This window comes from Eretmochelys imbricata, chromosome 1 (assembly GCF_965152235.1).
Source record: "Eretmochelys imbricata isolate rEreImb1 chromosome 1, rEreImb1.hap1, whole genome shotgun sequence".
Taxonomy (NCBI): Eukaryota; Metazoa; Chordata; order Testudines; family Cheloniidae; genus Eretmochelys; species Eretmochelys imbricata.
The window spans coordinates 272,820,862-272,835,763 of record NC_135572.1 but is presented as its reverse complement, the minus strand read 5'-3'; the positions used below and the strand labels follow the sequence as shown (position 1 = coordinate 272,835,763).

The following is a 14,902-nucleotide window of genomic DNA, read 5'->3' as shown; positions in this document are numbered from 1 at the left end:
TGGGGAGAGAAAGAGGTGACTTTCCCAGGCTGCAGCTGCTGGGGAGAGACGCCCCAGCTTGGGGGCTGCTGCAGCAGAGGAGAGGGCACATCTATCCCCTTAGAAAGGTAAGACTAGTGCTATTAAAATAGGAGTTGTGCGCTTTTATTTGTAGAACAAAAAATGTTTATTACGTTTTTTTTATATATAGCGCTTTTATCCAAAGCACTTTACAATAGTTAGCTAATGGTACAAACAACTTCTGGAAAGTTCATTAAGTGGTCCGCCGAGACCCTCAACAATTTTCAGGTAGTCTGTGAAAAAAAGGTTTGAGAACCAGAGCTGTGGGTTTTTTTCCCTTCCAGTCTCATTTCTGGCATGTCTGTACTTTCAGAGAACTTGCATCTTTAAGTTCCTTGGAGCTGTAGCAGTGGATCTTGGGAAAGACAGGATCAAGCCATACCTTCCAACAATCATCACCCCTCTGCACAGAGAGCTGAGTAGCACCTACGCAGAACAAGGTAAGTGCCAAACCCCACTAAGGAAATGGCACTGGCTCTGTTCTGCTTTGCACTGTCCATGCAGACAGCCCCAATCCAAACACCCTCTGTCATTCACACCCAGATGCCTTCATTCAGGGAGTGGAAGCTAAAGCATATATGGATAGTGCAGCAGAGGAGCTTTAGATGGGGAAAAGCAGTGATGCAGGTGAGAACATGAGATGGAAGAAGGGGATTCATGCAGAGGGAAAGATGATATAACCAGACTGACCGACAAAGATGGTGACCATGAGGCGTGGCACACACAGAGCTATGATGGGGAGTTGGGAAATAGGCAAGCTTATTACAAATATGAAGCGCTAAGATCTGGAGACAGGAGTACACTTCTTGAAGTGTATGAAAGGTTCCTTAGTTGTTTCTGCCCTTGTTAGCTGTTTCCCCCTCCCATGACACTCCTGAATAAGTACTGTCCATTGTGGCTCACTGAAAAATGGCCAAAAAAAGACAGTGCAACTCCTGTTTAACACGTTCCTGAACACTGCTTAATGTGCAATTCATTTCTACAGGAAACATGCTGTCTGGGGGTAATTTCCAATGTTACATGCAGGTTAGGCCATTGGAAAATAAGCATCAAAGACAAATTTTCACTTTTAGAGTGTGTTTTCATGCAAATAGAAGAGAAATCAGTAATGTACAAGCGGAGTCCTCTAAGTAAACTGTTTCAGAATGAGGACTTAGGAAGTCATCTCTTTATTTTACTAGATCCAACACTGAAGAACCTATCCCAGGAAATCATAGAACTGCTCAAGAAATTAGTTGGCCTGGAGACCTTTTCACTTGCCTTTGCTTCTGTGCAGAAACAGGCTAGTCAGAAGAGGGCTATCAGGAGAAAACAGAGAGCACTGCAGGTAAGACTTTATTCTCAACTCTAATGGCCCTTTTAGTAGAAAACAATACTAGAAATTTTAAAGGCAGCACCTTACTTCAGAGGTGCTTGATCAGAAAGATTTTTTTAAAGGGACAATGTCTGCTTTAAACATCACCATATTCTTGAAAAGCACAAAATTAATTTCTGCTTTTTATTAGACTGTAGCGAACCCTGACATTGCTGCCAGGAAGAAGCTGAAGAAACATAAGAATAAAATAGAAGCAAGGAAGAGGAAAATAGAATTCCTGCGCCCTGGCTACAAGGCAAAGAAACCAAGAAGCCATGCGCTAAAAGACTTAGCAATGGTGGAATGAAACATACTTGGAAACAGCTGTAGGGTCATGTATATATTTGACGCATAAACCTGATTGTGCAGTACTGGAGGACTCTACTTGCTGAGATATTCAGAGCACTGAATTTCTTTCCAACACCTAACACAGGGTAGAGAGCTACAGCCTCTCAGTATTTTTTTTTACATGAGTTCAATCTTAATGTATTTAAATTGTAATTAATTGTAAAGTCTGCACAGATCTTATGTAAAAACCATCAAGCTGTTTACTCTCCTTTCATGCAGAGAATGCAACAGGCGGCCTTGCCATGCATGAGTAAAATATGGAACACATGAATGTACAGTTTAATATACTAAGACTGTGCATTTTTCTAATTAAATATGCTTGAAAGCACCTGTTCAGTTTTCCACCCTGATCTTTCAGGTATGCTGCGCACATGAAATCTACCATAAAAAGCCGGGCGAGTCCCTTAAATATTCTGTGTTAAGGATGAATACAGAGAATAGCGGTAACAGCAGAGTTAGCGTTCCACTTATTTACAGCAGAAGGCAGCTACATCCAATACTCTGGTAGTTACAAGGGCAGTTAATAATCACTTAACTTTGCAATGTGACCACAGAAAGGAGCAAGGTTCTGCCAACTACCAAAGTTGCCAAGGGGGAGAAACACAAAGAGAAGGAAGCTACTTCACCCATCCCCAACTTGAAATGGTGCAAAGTAGGGTAATGAGCACTCCTGTAGTCTGGACATCACATTAAATACCTAGTGTGCACAGCTATAGGGAGTTTATCACTTACCTAAGGTGACATTCAATCCTAGCCTCTAAGACTGAGGAATAGTAACATTTGTGGGACAGCATCTTTGAAAATATTTTATCTGCTCAAACAAAAACTTGCTACCATCATGTGTTAAAATACAAAAAACCCTGCACTTGCTTCAAATCTGGAAGACTGCTAGATCTATCCTGCAGCTGAGATTCCAGCTCTGAACACCTAGATACTAATTTCTAAAGTAGACTTTCCTCATCTCCAGGTGGGCTTTTCAACTCATGACTAAGAAGTGGGGATGATCTACGAGAGTGAGCGCTAATGCTCCGTTGAGTTTCTAACAGCATTCTAAAGTAGCTCAAAACAGGTGACAGGCTTCAAGTGTGGGACATGCACATAACAGAAATATTTAGACTTCAAAGATTTTAGTGTTTACATGAATAAAATAGGTGATGCTACTAAAATTCATAACAAAAATTTATTTTAACCTGTCTCAGTCTATTGTCAATTAAGTCTTCCATACAAATTAACATAAGTACATACCGTAACAAAGGAGAGCAAGGAAGGAGTATTTTAATATAATACAGACAGACATTCAGTTGGTTCAGTGTATGTTTACAAGACAAGTCAGCCCCCTTTACAACAGTCAATTCCCTCAGTCCTATTTACAGTACGTGGCATTAACTTGCTTGACGAAAGGGATGCTTGGATGTGTTTAACCATCATGTGGCAAGGTTGTTTTTACTGCCGGTTCTTCAAGGCCTCCACCAACCTAAGGAAAAAATTAAGCGAGTTTATTTACTGAAGACTCCATTTCCAATATGCCGAGAAGTTGTGCATGCTGCCCTGGAATAATCATGTAGCCTATGGGCTCATGCTTTGTTCACTTGGAAAAAAAGTTAAAATTAGCACCAAAAATATCCAATGTTAGATCCTTTTGAGGAACATTACAACAGCATTAGTTATCAAGACTTGACTTAAACAGTTACCATTCCATTGCCTCATCAAGCCCAGTGCCTTTGGTTGCAGAGGTTTTGAAAATCTGCCACTTTTTGTCCTTCAAAGCTGGGAGGCCAAGTGAGTTTGCCATTTCTGTGGGAGTCATGGCCTGCTCCATGTCCTGTTTGTTTGCAAACACCACTAAAATGGCTTTTTTCAGCTCTTCTTCCTAAAAAAGAAATCTATGCAAGTAACTCTATTCTTCCCCTGACCTCAAGAGAATTTAAAGCAAACTACAGGTTTATTCAATGTAGAGAAAACTTCAGTTTTCAGTCTTTATATACAGTAAATCCTTCAAAAGTAAAAAAGTTAGACTTACTGGTAAACCTAAAACTAAAATTTGATGCCAGTTCCCTTTGCTCCTGGTCAGTTTCCCTTCGAAAGCAGTTTCAAACAGACTGTTTTACAGAATACTTTAAATCCAAGTATAGATTTTTATCATTCATTGGGCCAACAAAGGTATTCAAAGTTTATTAAATTCAATTACTTAGGGCACAATTCTGCCACGCTTGCATCGTAAGATACTAAATTTCATAAGTAATCCTATTAAAATCACTGATATCACTAAGTTTAAGGCTGGCAGAACTGGACCTTGAATAATGACAAAGCACTAAGAAGCTATGCTAGTAACAGATTATATTCAGGCTAGTGCCCACACAAAGGCTTATCTGAACTGGCATTAAACATATTGCAAATATTCTGCAGTCAAAAGCTTTGTACAATAACTCCTCACTTAACGTCATCCCGGTTAACATTGTTACGTTGCTGATCAATTAGAGAACATGCTTGTTGAAAGTTGTGCAGAGCTCCCTGCTTTGTCCACTGCTTGCAGAAAGAGCAGCCTATTGGAGCTAGCTGGTGGGGGCTTGGAACCAGGGTGGACCAGCAGCCCCCTTAAGTTCGCGGTGCGGCAGCCGCCCAGCAGTTCAGCTGTCCCTCTCCCCCAACTGCAGTGTGCTGCTCCTGCCCTCTGCCTTGGAGCTGCTCTCAGGAGCCTCCTGCTTGCTGTGCGGGGGGGAAGAGGGGTGCTATTGTTAGGGTGTCTGCTGCCCCCCACTCCTGTACCTCATCTCCACAGAGTGGGACGGGAGACATGACAGGGTCCCAATGGATGGAGCTTGCTGGCAGCAGCTGCTGCTGTCAACTTGCTGATCTACTTAAAAGACAGCGTACTTAGAGTGGAGTCAGCATACTTAAAGGGGCAATGCACGACTCTCTCTGCCATGATGTGTCTCCTTCCTCCATTCCTGCTGCCTTGTAGGGTGTGAGGCTATATTAACAATGTGTTAACCCTTGAGGGTTGAGCCGAATGCTAGTTCATCGTTTAGCAGGAAGGCATTCCCTGGGAAATATCCCTCCCGCTTCCACGCTCTGACTTCACCACCTCAACCAAGCTTCACAATCATCATTATTGTGTACACTATTAAACTGTTTATATTATGAGTCTTTTGTCTGGCAAAAAAATTTTTCCTGGAACCAACCCCTCCATTTACATTATGGGGAAATTGGATTCCTTTAACAATTTCACTTAAAGTTGCATTTTTCAGGAACATAACTACAACGTTAAGTGAAGAGTTACTGTAATATGCTACTTCCTTCCTAAGGATGTAAGACAACTTGATTCCAAGCAGAGTTCATTGTCGTAGGTGCTGGTTTGTTTTAGATTTGCTTTAAGAAGAAAGATCTGCAATTAGTATCTTAATTATCTAAACGGTATCTTTGTTTTCTTACCTCCAACATAGCAACAAGTTCTGATTTTGAAATGCCAATTCTGTCTCGATCACAGCTGTCTACTACATAAATGACTGCATCTGTATTTGAATAATAACACCGCCAATATGGCCTAGAAAAGAACAGGCTAGTTTAGTTCACATAAAGTTTAGTTTTACTAAGTGAAAGGAACCCAACACAATGGCAATTATAACAATGTGATGGCCAACGCTTGGAAAAAAAAACACTTGCTCAGGGAGAGTCAAGTTGTCCCCACCAGGTAAGTGGCCTAAAAGGCAACTAGTATCTTAAAAGGGGAGGAAAGGAGCAGACCACTCCAAACACTATTACTCAAAGAAGAAGGGAGTAAACCTACTTGTGGACAACTATTTATTGGCAGAATGAAGATGTGCCAAAGTTAAATTTATTGTTTTGAGGGGCAGTGCTACAGATATTTCGGCTAAGTGTTTCTAAGCCGTCTTTTACCATGAAAACTCCAATTAAGCTTTAAATAAAGTTTCACAAAACTAGTTGTGCAAAAAGCATCTGCCATGGATTTTGCTATGAAGGCAAAAAAATTAAACAAAAAATAAGACCTGATTTGATCCTTCAAACTGACTAGTAACTAACTAGGTTCCCAATTAAATCTTCATTTTAGAAGAATTGTGCCTACTGAAGTATTTTATTCAGGATCAAAAGTGAGGTTTGCATCTGAGGAAAGTAGTTCTTGATCTTTAGCAACTAAAGTTTATAAAAGTCTATTTTTGAAAGAAACACGGCAAACAAGATTCCACAGAAGGCTATCTACTGCAAGAGATGACCATATTCCCAAGGTTGTACTATATCATTACTCATTAAAATTCTCAAAGGAATTTGTTACCCATTCCTAAATTTAACATTACAGCTGTCAAAAAGTAATTGTGCAATTAATCGTGCTATTAAACAATAGGATACCATTTATTTAAATATTTTTGGGTGTTTTCTACATTTTCAAATATATTCATTTCAATTACAACACAGAATACAAAGTGTACAGTACTCTGATTACAAGTATTTGCACTGTAAAAAACCAAAAGAAATAGTATTTTTCAATTCACCTATCACAAGTATTGTAGTGCAGTCTCTCCATAATGAAAGTTGAACCCACAAATGTAGAATTATGTACAAAAACTGCATTCAAAAACAAAATGCAAAACTTCAGAGCCCTCAAGTCCACTCAGTCCCACTTCTTGTTCAGCCAATCGCACAAACAAGTTTGTTTACACCTGCAGGAGAATGCTGCCCACTTGTTCACAATGTCACCTGAAAGTGAGAACTGGTGTTCTCATGGCACTGTTGTAGCCACTGGCATCACAAGACATCCACGTGCCAGATGCGCCAAAGACTCATGTCCCCTCATGCCTCAACCACCATTCCAGAAGACATGCGTCCATGCTGACGACGGGTTCCGCTCTATAACAATCCAAAGCAGTGCAGTCCGATACATGTTCATTTTCATTATCTGAGTCATGCACCAGCAGCAGAAGGTTGATTCTCTTTTTTGGTGGTTTGGGTTCTGTAGTTTCCGCATCGGAGTATTGCTCTTTTCAGACTTTGGAAAGCATGCTCCATACCTCGTCCCTCTCAGATTTTGGAAGGCACTTCAGATTCTTAAACCTTGGGTCAAGTGCTGTAGCTATCTTTAGAAATCTCACATTGGTACCTTCTTTGTGTTTTGTCAAATCTACAGTGAGAGTGTTCTTAAAATGAAGAACATGTGCTGGGTCATCATCCGAGACTGCTATAACATGAAATATATTGCAGAATGTGGGTAAAACACAGTAGGAGACATTGAACTCCTCGGGGGAAAATTGTGTCACAAATTTAATTAACGCATTTTTTTTAAAATGAGCATCATCAGCATGAAAGCATGTCCTCTGGAATGGTGGCCAAAGAATGAAGAGGCATACGAATGTTCAGCACAGCTGGCATGCAAATACGCAACGCCAGCAACAAAAGCGCCATGCAAATGCCGGCGCTCACTTTTTGGTGACATTGCAAACAAGAAAAAGGCAGCATTATCTCCTGCAAATGCAAACAAACTTGTTAGTCTTAGCGATTGTCTGAACAAGAAGTAGGACTGAGTGGACCTGCAGGCTCCGAAGTTCCACATTGTTCTGTTTTTGAGTGCAATTATATAACACTCCCCTCCCCCAAAATCTACATTTGTAAGTTGCACCTTCGCCACAAAGAGATTGCACTATAGTGCTAGTATGAGGCAAACTGAAAAATATTATTTCCCCTGTTTACAAGTATTTGCACTGTAAAAATGATCAAATATATACACTTTGATTTCAGTTACAACACAGAATACAATATATATATGCAAAATGTAGAAAAACATCCAAAATATTTAATAAATTTCAATTGGTATTCTATTGTTTAACAGTGCAATTAAAACTGCGATTAATTTTTTTGAGTTAATTGCGATTAATCGACAGCCCTATTTATCATTTTAGCCTAACATGCTAAAATGTCAAGATATTTTCAAAGATACATGGAAATAAGGCTAAGCATAACCAGCTTCTATTATCTCAACACTGCATAGATTAGTAGAAAAATTCATTTAAAGACCTTAGTTCCTTAACATTTTTATTTGCATGCAGATAAAGTTTCTGTATTTTGTATCAGAAAATTCGATTGCAAAGTTTAATGTATTTAGCCAAACCAAACGTAAGAACATTCCATACAACCACTATCCCCTCATAACTGGAATGCTTCTAAAAATCAAATTTATGGGCTTGATGTTCAGAAGTACAGAGCACCCAAGATTCCCACCAAAGTTTATGTTGTGAGCACTTCTGAATATCAGGTCCCAAGCGTTCATTCCAGTTGGTTATGCCGTATCAGTCTCAGTAATGTGAAATTTCTTACCTGATACTTGTCTGTCCTCCCAAGTCCCAGACTTGAAATTTTAAATTCTTGTATGTTACTGTCTCAACATTGAAACCAATTGCTGAAATATATAGAGAGAGACTACCTTAGTGCTGCTCTTGGGGAAGAACATTCCAGCAAGAGAGGAGCTGTAATACATTCCAACTTCAGCTAGAATCTTTAATCCTCACAAGTGTAATTAACGCCTACACAGCTAGTTAAGTCCATACTTCTTCATAGATCATGTTACTAGCTGCTTTTTTTATGATCAAATAAACACACTATGCTTTGACTGAGATAAAATGCAGTATTTTAAAAGAAATAAAAGTAACTTTTAAAAAATTTGTGGAGTTACAAAAGTATATATATGGTTGTTTTAAATAAGGATACTGTTTATAACAAAAGCTTAGGCCCAGGGACCCCTGCTTTCCCTGTGAGAATGAACGTAAACAGAGCAAAAAATGAATTTAGCACGACTTTCTCTTTCCTGTCTAGAGAATTTGATGTGTAGACAAACAGAGCCTTCACAGAGTTCATGTTAAAGATACATTTGAGAGCTTGACTTTGCTGGACTGCCATCATTAGTGCACATTAATGCTCTAACAAGAACCTACCAAACTTATGGTAACAAAATTCAGATGTGTGGCTAAACACTTTAGATTGTGGTTAGCAGCATTAAATACTTTCTCAGTGTAGCTGCATATGGGAAGACACACAAACAAGGATACGTGAGGTTCCAGCAACTTCTAAAGATCGCCGATTAACTAAACCAAACTTTGTGCGTGCACACTTCATAAACAAAGGAAGTGTATGTATTAGATCTTCACTGGATCAGTTAGTCTTTAGAGAAGCACTTACTGGGGATGGTGGTAACAACTTCACCAACTTGTAGCCTGTACAGAATTGTTGTTTTTCCTGCCCCATCTAGTCCCAAGATTAAGATTCTCATCTCCCGAGTGCCAAACAAACTGGAAAAGATAGTGGAAAAAAAGCCACCTAAAAACAGAACAGAAACAAAATTTCAGTACCATGTTACAGTAGCACTAACACTAAGAAGTCAGAGAGCTTTGACAACGTGTCCTATTGAACACCAGGAAGTATATCTGCTTTAAAAATATCCACTAGTCTGAACTACTAGATTGTTCCCTTCAGGGGAAGTGAAAACAGCTCAAGCTGTTGATTAGTTACATACCTGCCGGCTCAATCACACCTACCCCTTCCTGTTCTCCAAAAGTTTGACCTCAGTCAGCAAGATCAGGTGGCAGAAGCAATTTTTCCTGCTGTTAGTTCACTATCTGCCGGTAGAGAAGCAAATGCTTATTCCTTTTTCTATTGCCCTCTATGTTTCTGGTGCACTAAATTACACAGGGACCATCAAAACCTGATGTTAGAAAGGAAATTAAGTTCTCCTTCAGTATGACCCACCCACACGTACACTTACTAGTTTAATAGGGTACATGCTGTATAGTCTGATATATGCTAACTGAGGCCAGGTCTACACTATAATCTTACATCACTATAACTGCGTCACTCAGGGGTCTGAAAGAATTCACACCCTTGCAATGCAGTTATACCGACCTAACCCCCTGCTGTAGACAGCACTATGTTGACAAGAGAAGCTCAACAGGTGGAGACAATGCTGTCAATGAGACATAGCTATTCCTTCTTGCGGAGGTTAATTAACTACACCGATGGAAGCAGCTCTCCTGTCAGCGGAACAGCGTCTTCACTGAAGCACTACAACGGTGCCGCTGCACTGCTGCAGTGTTTTAAGTGTAGCCATGTCTTTAATGTTAAAGATTATGAAAGTGTATTGACAATAAACGTATACAAACAGGTGTCTAACCCACATTCGGAAGTGTTGACCTAGGCTGGGACAGGAATAGGAAAAGGGTGGCTGAACAGACAGATTGTTAAGCGACAGCTTCAACTGTCTTCATTTCCACTGTAGAGAGAAACAGTACAATACTGCAAACTAGCGTAGATGTTAATGACCTGACTTCCTTTTCAAGACAAGTCTTTTAATCCACGTGGAGTACATTCTAGACAGTTGTTAGTTTAAATTCAGAGCTTTAAAGAGATGGGCTAGGTTCAAAATTTGACGTTATAGGCGACACCTCCAAATCAAATTAATGAGAAACTTTACATCAAACTGTTACGATTAGAATAGGCATGCTTGTAGGACCAAAGAGTGCACCACCCAAGCTGAGTTTTGTTACACAAGCAATAAAACTATTTTTGAAGTGAGGCCTTAGTTCATAACTCCATTCCAGTTAACTTTGTGTCAATCGTCTAATGTGTAACATCCTTATTTGGTATTCCACATCCAATCTGTCCGGCAGTCTGTTTGCTGCTAGCTATATAACTAGCATATCTACGAGATAATTCTTTCCCCTTAACTTTACAAGCCTGACAATAAGAAGTTTTGGGTGGATGGGACATGTCCTCCTGCAACCTGTCAACAATTTTGCAAATATCCTGCCTAAAAAGAGATCAGATCACAATATTCTAGATGTGGTACATAAAGGGACACCACCAACTTAAAGTTACTATTCTATTTGAAAATTATTTTACTTACTATATTTATAACACCTAATACTAGAATTGGAAGTTGTGAGAAATAGTATAGCCAGTTTCCCCTTTTATTTATGTGGGTCTCAAAGTGGTTGTCAAAACACAAAGTGGTAGGAAAATAAAAGGGGCAGGATGAGGTAACAAAAAGCTTTAAATCTAATTTTATTTCCAGTTGATATTGCTTACGTGTCCAGCCCAAAATGATTTCATCAACTCCAAGGCCAGAAGAGGTCACTGGTATCACATGATCTGACCTACTGTACAACACAGACCACAGAACTTCCCCAATATAATTCCTATATCTTTTAGTGAAAACATCCAATCTGGATTTAAAAACTGTCAGTGAGGACAAACCCCCACAACCCTTGGTAAATTGATCCAGCAGTTAATTACCCTCACTGTTAAAAATCTACACCTTCTAATTTCAATTTCCAGCTGGTCTTGCTATACCTTTCTCTGCTAGATTGAAGATCACATTATCAAATATTTGTTCCCCATGTAGGTACTTATAGACTAATCAAGTCACCACTTAACCTTTTCTTTGTTAAACCAAATAGACCGAGCTCAAGTCTCTCACTATGAGGCATGTTTTCTAACCCTTTAATCATTCTTGGGGCTCTTCCCTGAATCCTCTCCAATTTCATTCTTCTTGAATTGTGGGCATCAGATCTAAACACAGTATTCCAGTAGTAGTCACACCCCAGTGCCAAATGCAGAGGTAAAATAACCTGTCCGCTCCTATCTGAGACTCCTGGTCAAGCACCCAAGGATTACATTAGCTCTTTTGGCCACCATGATGCACTGCAAACTCATGTTCAGCTGATTATTCGCTAGAACCCCCAAATCTTCAGAGTCCCTACTTTCCAGGACAGGCCCGCATCCTGTAAATATACCCTACATTCTTTGTTCCTAGATGTGTACATTTGCATTTAGCTGTATTAAAACATACACTAATAGCTTGTACCAAGCCATCCAAATCGTTCTGTATAGTGACCTGTCCTCTTCATTATTTACCACTGTCCCAATATGTGTATCATCTGAAAACTTTATCAATCATGAATTTATGTTTTCCTCAAGGTCACTGATAACCATGTTAAATAGCATAGGGCCAAGAGCCAATCCCTAGAGGACCCCACTAGAAATACACCCACTTTGAGGAAGTGTGATCAACAGAAAAGCAAGGTTGATTGGAAACTGCTTCACAACCAGAGATACTACTGTTTGTGGTTAACGATTGCTGTGTCTGCATAAATCCTACTAGATTCTATTTCAGTCCAATATATCCATCTCAGATTCTCTTTGTATTTTTACACCCATAGTATCAAATATTGAGTTGATAGCTCTAGTAAAGTCATCAACACTTTGAAGAACATTCCTGGTGTTCAGTTGTACAGAGCAGAACATATAAAGCTGCATTTAACTTTGTTTTCCTTCAAATAGATACTGTACTGCATTAGGTAAATGGCAATGTCTCAAGTATGGTTTCGAAGAACTATCAGATGAAGTTACTTGAGAGATCAGCAGAGACTGTGGCACTGGGACTAGACAGGGAGATTACAGCACTTTACACCCATCGTGACAAAGGAGCTTTGTATCATTATCCCCATTTTAACGGATGGGAAAATGGAGGCACAGGTAAGGAACTGACTTGGCCAGGTCACCCTGTAAAGTGGTGGTAGCGCTGGGAACTGAACCCATGGCTCCGGGTCCCAGTCCACTCAGTGCCCCAGCCACTGAGCCTCCCTGACAAACTTCTGGTTGCGGGTGCAGCCTCTGCCCCAGCTTTACCTTTGTAGCGCCCTTACATCGGTTTTCTCAAAGGCCGTTGTAAAGACACGACCGGCGTTTAAGCGGGCGCGTCGGCCGCTGCTGGGGGCTCCGGGAAGGGAAGCTCTGCCTGCTCCCCCCGACCCTCGCCAGGGACCGCGCCCTGAAGTAGCGACAATGGCACAGTCCGCCACGGCACCGACCCACGCAGTCGCCTCGGCCAGGCCGGGACTTCCCACTCCTCTCTCTCCCCTCCTCTCTCCACTGCCGGCGCCAACGGCAGGGCGGAGGGGTGACCCGGCTCCCCGCCCCCGAGCAGCAGCGCGGCCCGGGCCCCCGCCCGGCACTGTGGGGCCGAGTCTCGCGCCGCCCCCTCCCCCCGGCAAAGCGCCAGCAAGACCCGTCCCCGCAGCCCCCCCGGTCCTCACCCATGGTGCCGCCGCCACCACCAGCTTCCACGTCGACTCAGTCGCTCCTGCTGCGGGAAGTAAACGAGGCGCCGCCCGCAGCCTCCCACTTTCGGCACAGAGTCGAGATTTAGCCAGTTGGAGGCGGTGGGGGAGGGGCCCCGTGGCCCCGCCGCTGACGGGGGCAGAGGGTCGAGCGCGCGCCGGGTTCCCTAATCCTGCAGGCCAGGGACGCTCCTCCGCCTGGGTTTCTTCCCACCAACGCGAAGCGACGAATCTGCGGCTGCGGACCCGGGCGCTAGAGCCACTGCGAAGTGCCGAGGAGGGGAGGGGTGACTCGGCGCAAATGGGGCGTGGCCTGCCAGCGCGAAGGGGCGGAGCTACCCGCGTTCCTCCTCCTCCTCCTCCTCCACTTGCCTCTAGAAGCCTAGAGGGTTGTAACGAGCCGGGAAGGCTCCGGGCCTCAGCGCTGCCCCCTGCCCAAGGGGAGGAGCGGTGCAGGGCGCAGCACGTCCCCCTTTAGGCATTGTTCACAGGCAGGGGGGTAGGGAACAGCTTTACAGTCATACCCACCCAGTCTTTGCAACCCTGCCTTCAGCCCCCACTTTTTACTCAGGACAGTCAGAAGCAGGGCTAGTGCCTTGCACCCTCTTACAATCCTGTGTCAGAACAAGGGGACGAAAGGATTGAAAGACAAAATATTAAGCAGGGAAGGACCCACTCTGAATTTGGTCTACTGCCTTCAAAGCTGTGGAAGGGTACAACAGAAGCGTGGAGAGGGGTTTTTTTTTTTTTTTGAAGTGTAATTTTGCAAACAGTATTTATACTACTGTGCATCGTGCCAGGACTGTAGTTCTGTCCTCCACCGTACACCTCTAAAAGCTGCAAAGCAGAAGAGACTCTATTCTCCCATCCCTCAGCTCATAATATAAACAGTACCATATACATTGCCTCCTCTGAACAAATATTACTAGGTTATTGGGTTAGAGGTCTAATACCAAGTGAGATGAATCAAAATTGCTGAGGACAGATTTACCACGCTGCTTGCCTTTCTTATGGAGCAGATATTCCTCTGTACACAAGCATCCATGTCAGCAAAATGTATAACCTAGTGAAAGTGTGCAAGTTACACAGTAGATACAGAATAGTAAGGTACAATAACTGTACAAGACCAAAAGGAAGCTTTAAAGAAGTTATTTTCCAGAGGAGTTGCATCACCCTAATGCAATATAACACATTTTTTTAAAAAATCACAAAAGAGGGATTTATTCAACAAATGATCCTTTAAAAGAATAAAATCTAAAGAATACTGTGCAACCCACATAAACATGTATTATAGCCACATCCCCTCATTTAACCATTTTTAAGGGACATTGAGCCATTCAATACCAAAATCTTCACTAATATTCATTAGGTTACTAATACCAGTTACTGCTACTTACACTTATTTCCCTCATTTATTAGCAGCAAGAATTCCAGTTAATTAAGCTGAAATGTTTATTGCACTGGAGTATATGAACAATATGTTTACAGCTTAATAAACATCATAGAAAAGCTTAGATATTAACTAATTACAAGCCATGTATTTTTTCACAGCTATTCATGTTATTCTTTTTTTAAACAGGACAAAACTAGAGCATATATGAAACAAAAAGTAAAACAAAACCCACTGCCCCTGCATGGGTTTTAAAAAAATGACATCTCTTTCCAAGATGTCTCAGTAGTGTAAACATGGAAGTTTAACTAATTTGATCAAATAACTATGGACACAGGTTAAAATGAATTGTTCATTTTTTCCATTTAGGTCATTCCTGAAATTGCTATGATTGGTCAGTGTAGTGTTAGGCTTGCAGCCCAGAAAATGCTGCTATATATTTGTACAGCACTAACAGTGTGGTAGGTGCTCTACAGACACTTATCTTCATAAGGTTCCCTGACCTAAAGAGTTTCTAATCTAAATAACATAATTACTGTTGATTTGGGACATAAGAATATTATTAATATGGGTGCATTTATCAGCATTGTTAAATATATGCAGGGTGGCCAGATATAAAAGAGGAAAAATGGA

The 14,902-nt window shown here is 41.4% G+C and overlaps 2 protein-coding genes across 3 annotated transcripts in view; one reads left to right on the top strand and one right to left on the bottom strand.

Moving 5' to 3' along the window:
• The window catches only part of UTP20 (UTP20 small subunit processome component), an 83,988-nt gene extending 81,898 nt beyond the window's left edge, over nucleotides 1-2,090 (top strand). For both annotated transcript variants that reach the window (XM_077831745.1, XM_077831749.1), the window contains 3 exons: nucleotides 374-500; nucleotides 1,242-1,387; nucleotides 1,566-2,090. In XM_077831745.1, the coding sequence (XP_077687871.1) occupies nucleotides 374-500; nucleotides 1,242-1,387; nucleotides 1,566-1,721 (429 nt within the window). In that variant the 3' untranslated portion in view covers nucleotides 1,722-2,090. The remainder of the gene's footprint in view (nucleotides 1-373; nucleotides 501-1,241; nucleotides 1,388-1,565) is intronic.
• Nucleotides 2,091-2,923: 833 nt separating this feature from the next.
• Nucleotides 2,924-13,060, bottom strand: ARL1 (ARF like GTPase 1). Its single transcript, XM_077831751.1, has 6 exons — nucleotides 12,856-13,060; nucleotides 8,945-9,082; nucleotides 8,087-8,168; nucleotides 5,195-5,306; nucleotides 3,454-3,632; nucleotides 2,924-3,236 (listed from the first exon to the last, which is right to left on the bottom strand). Exons 1-6 carry the CDS (start codon nucleotides 12,857-12,859, stop codon nucleotides 3,206-3,208), a joined length of 546 nt encoding a protein of 181 aa, XP_077687877.1. The 5' UTR covers nucleotides 12,860-13,060; the 3' UTR covers nucleotides 2,924-3,205.
• Nucleotides 13,061-14,902: the final 1,842 nt, after the last annotated feature.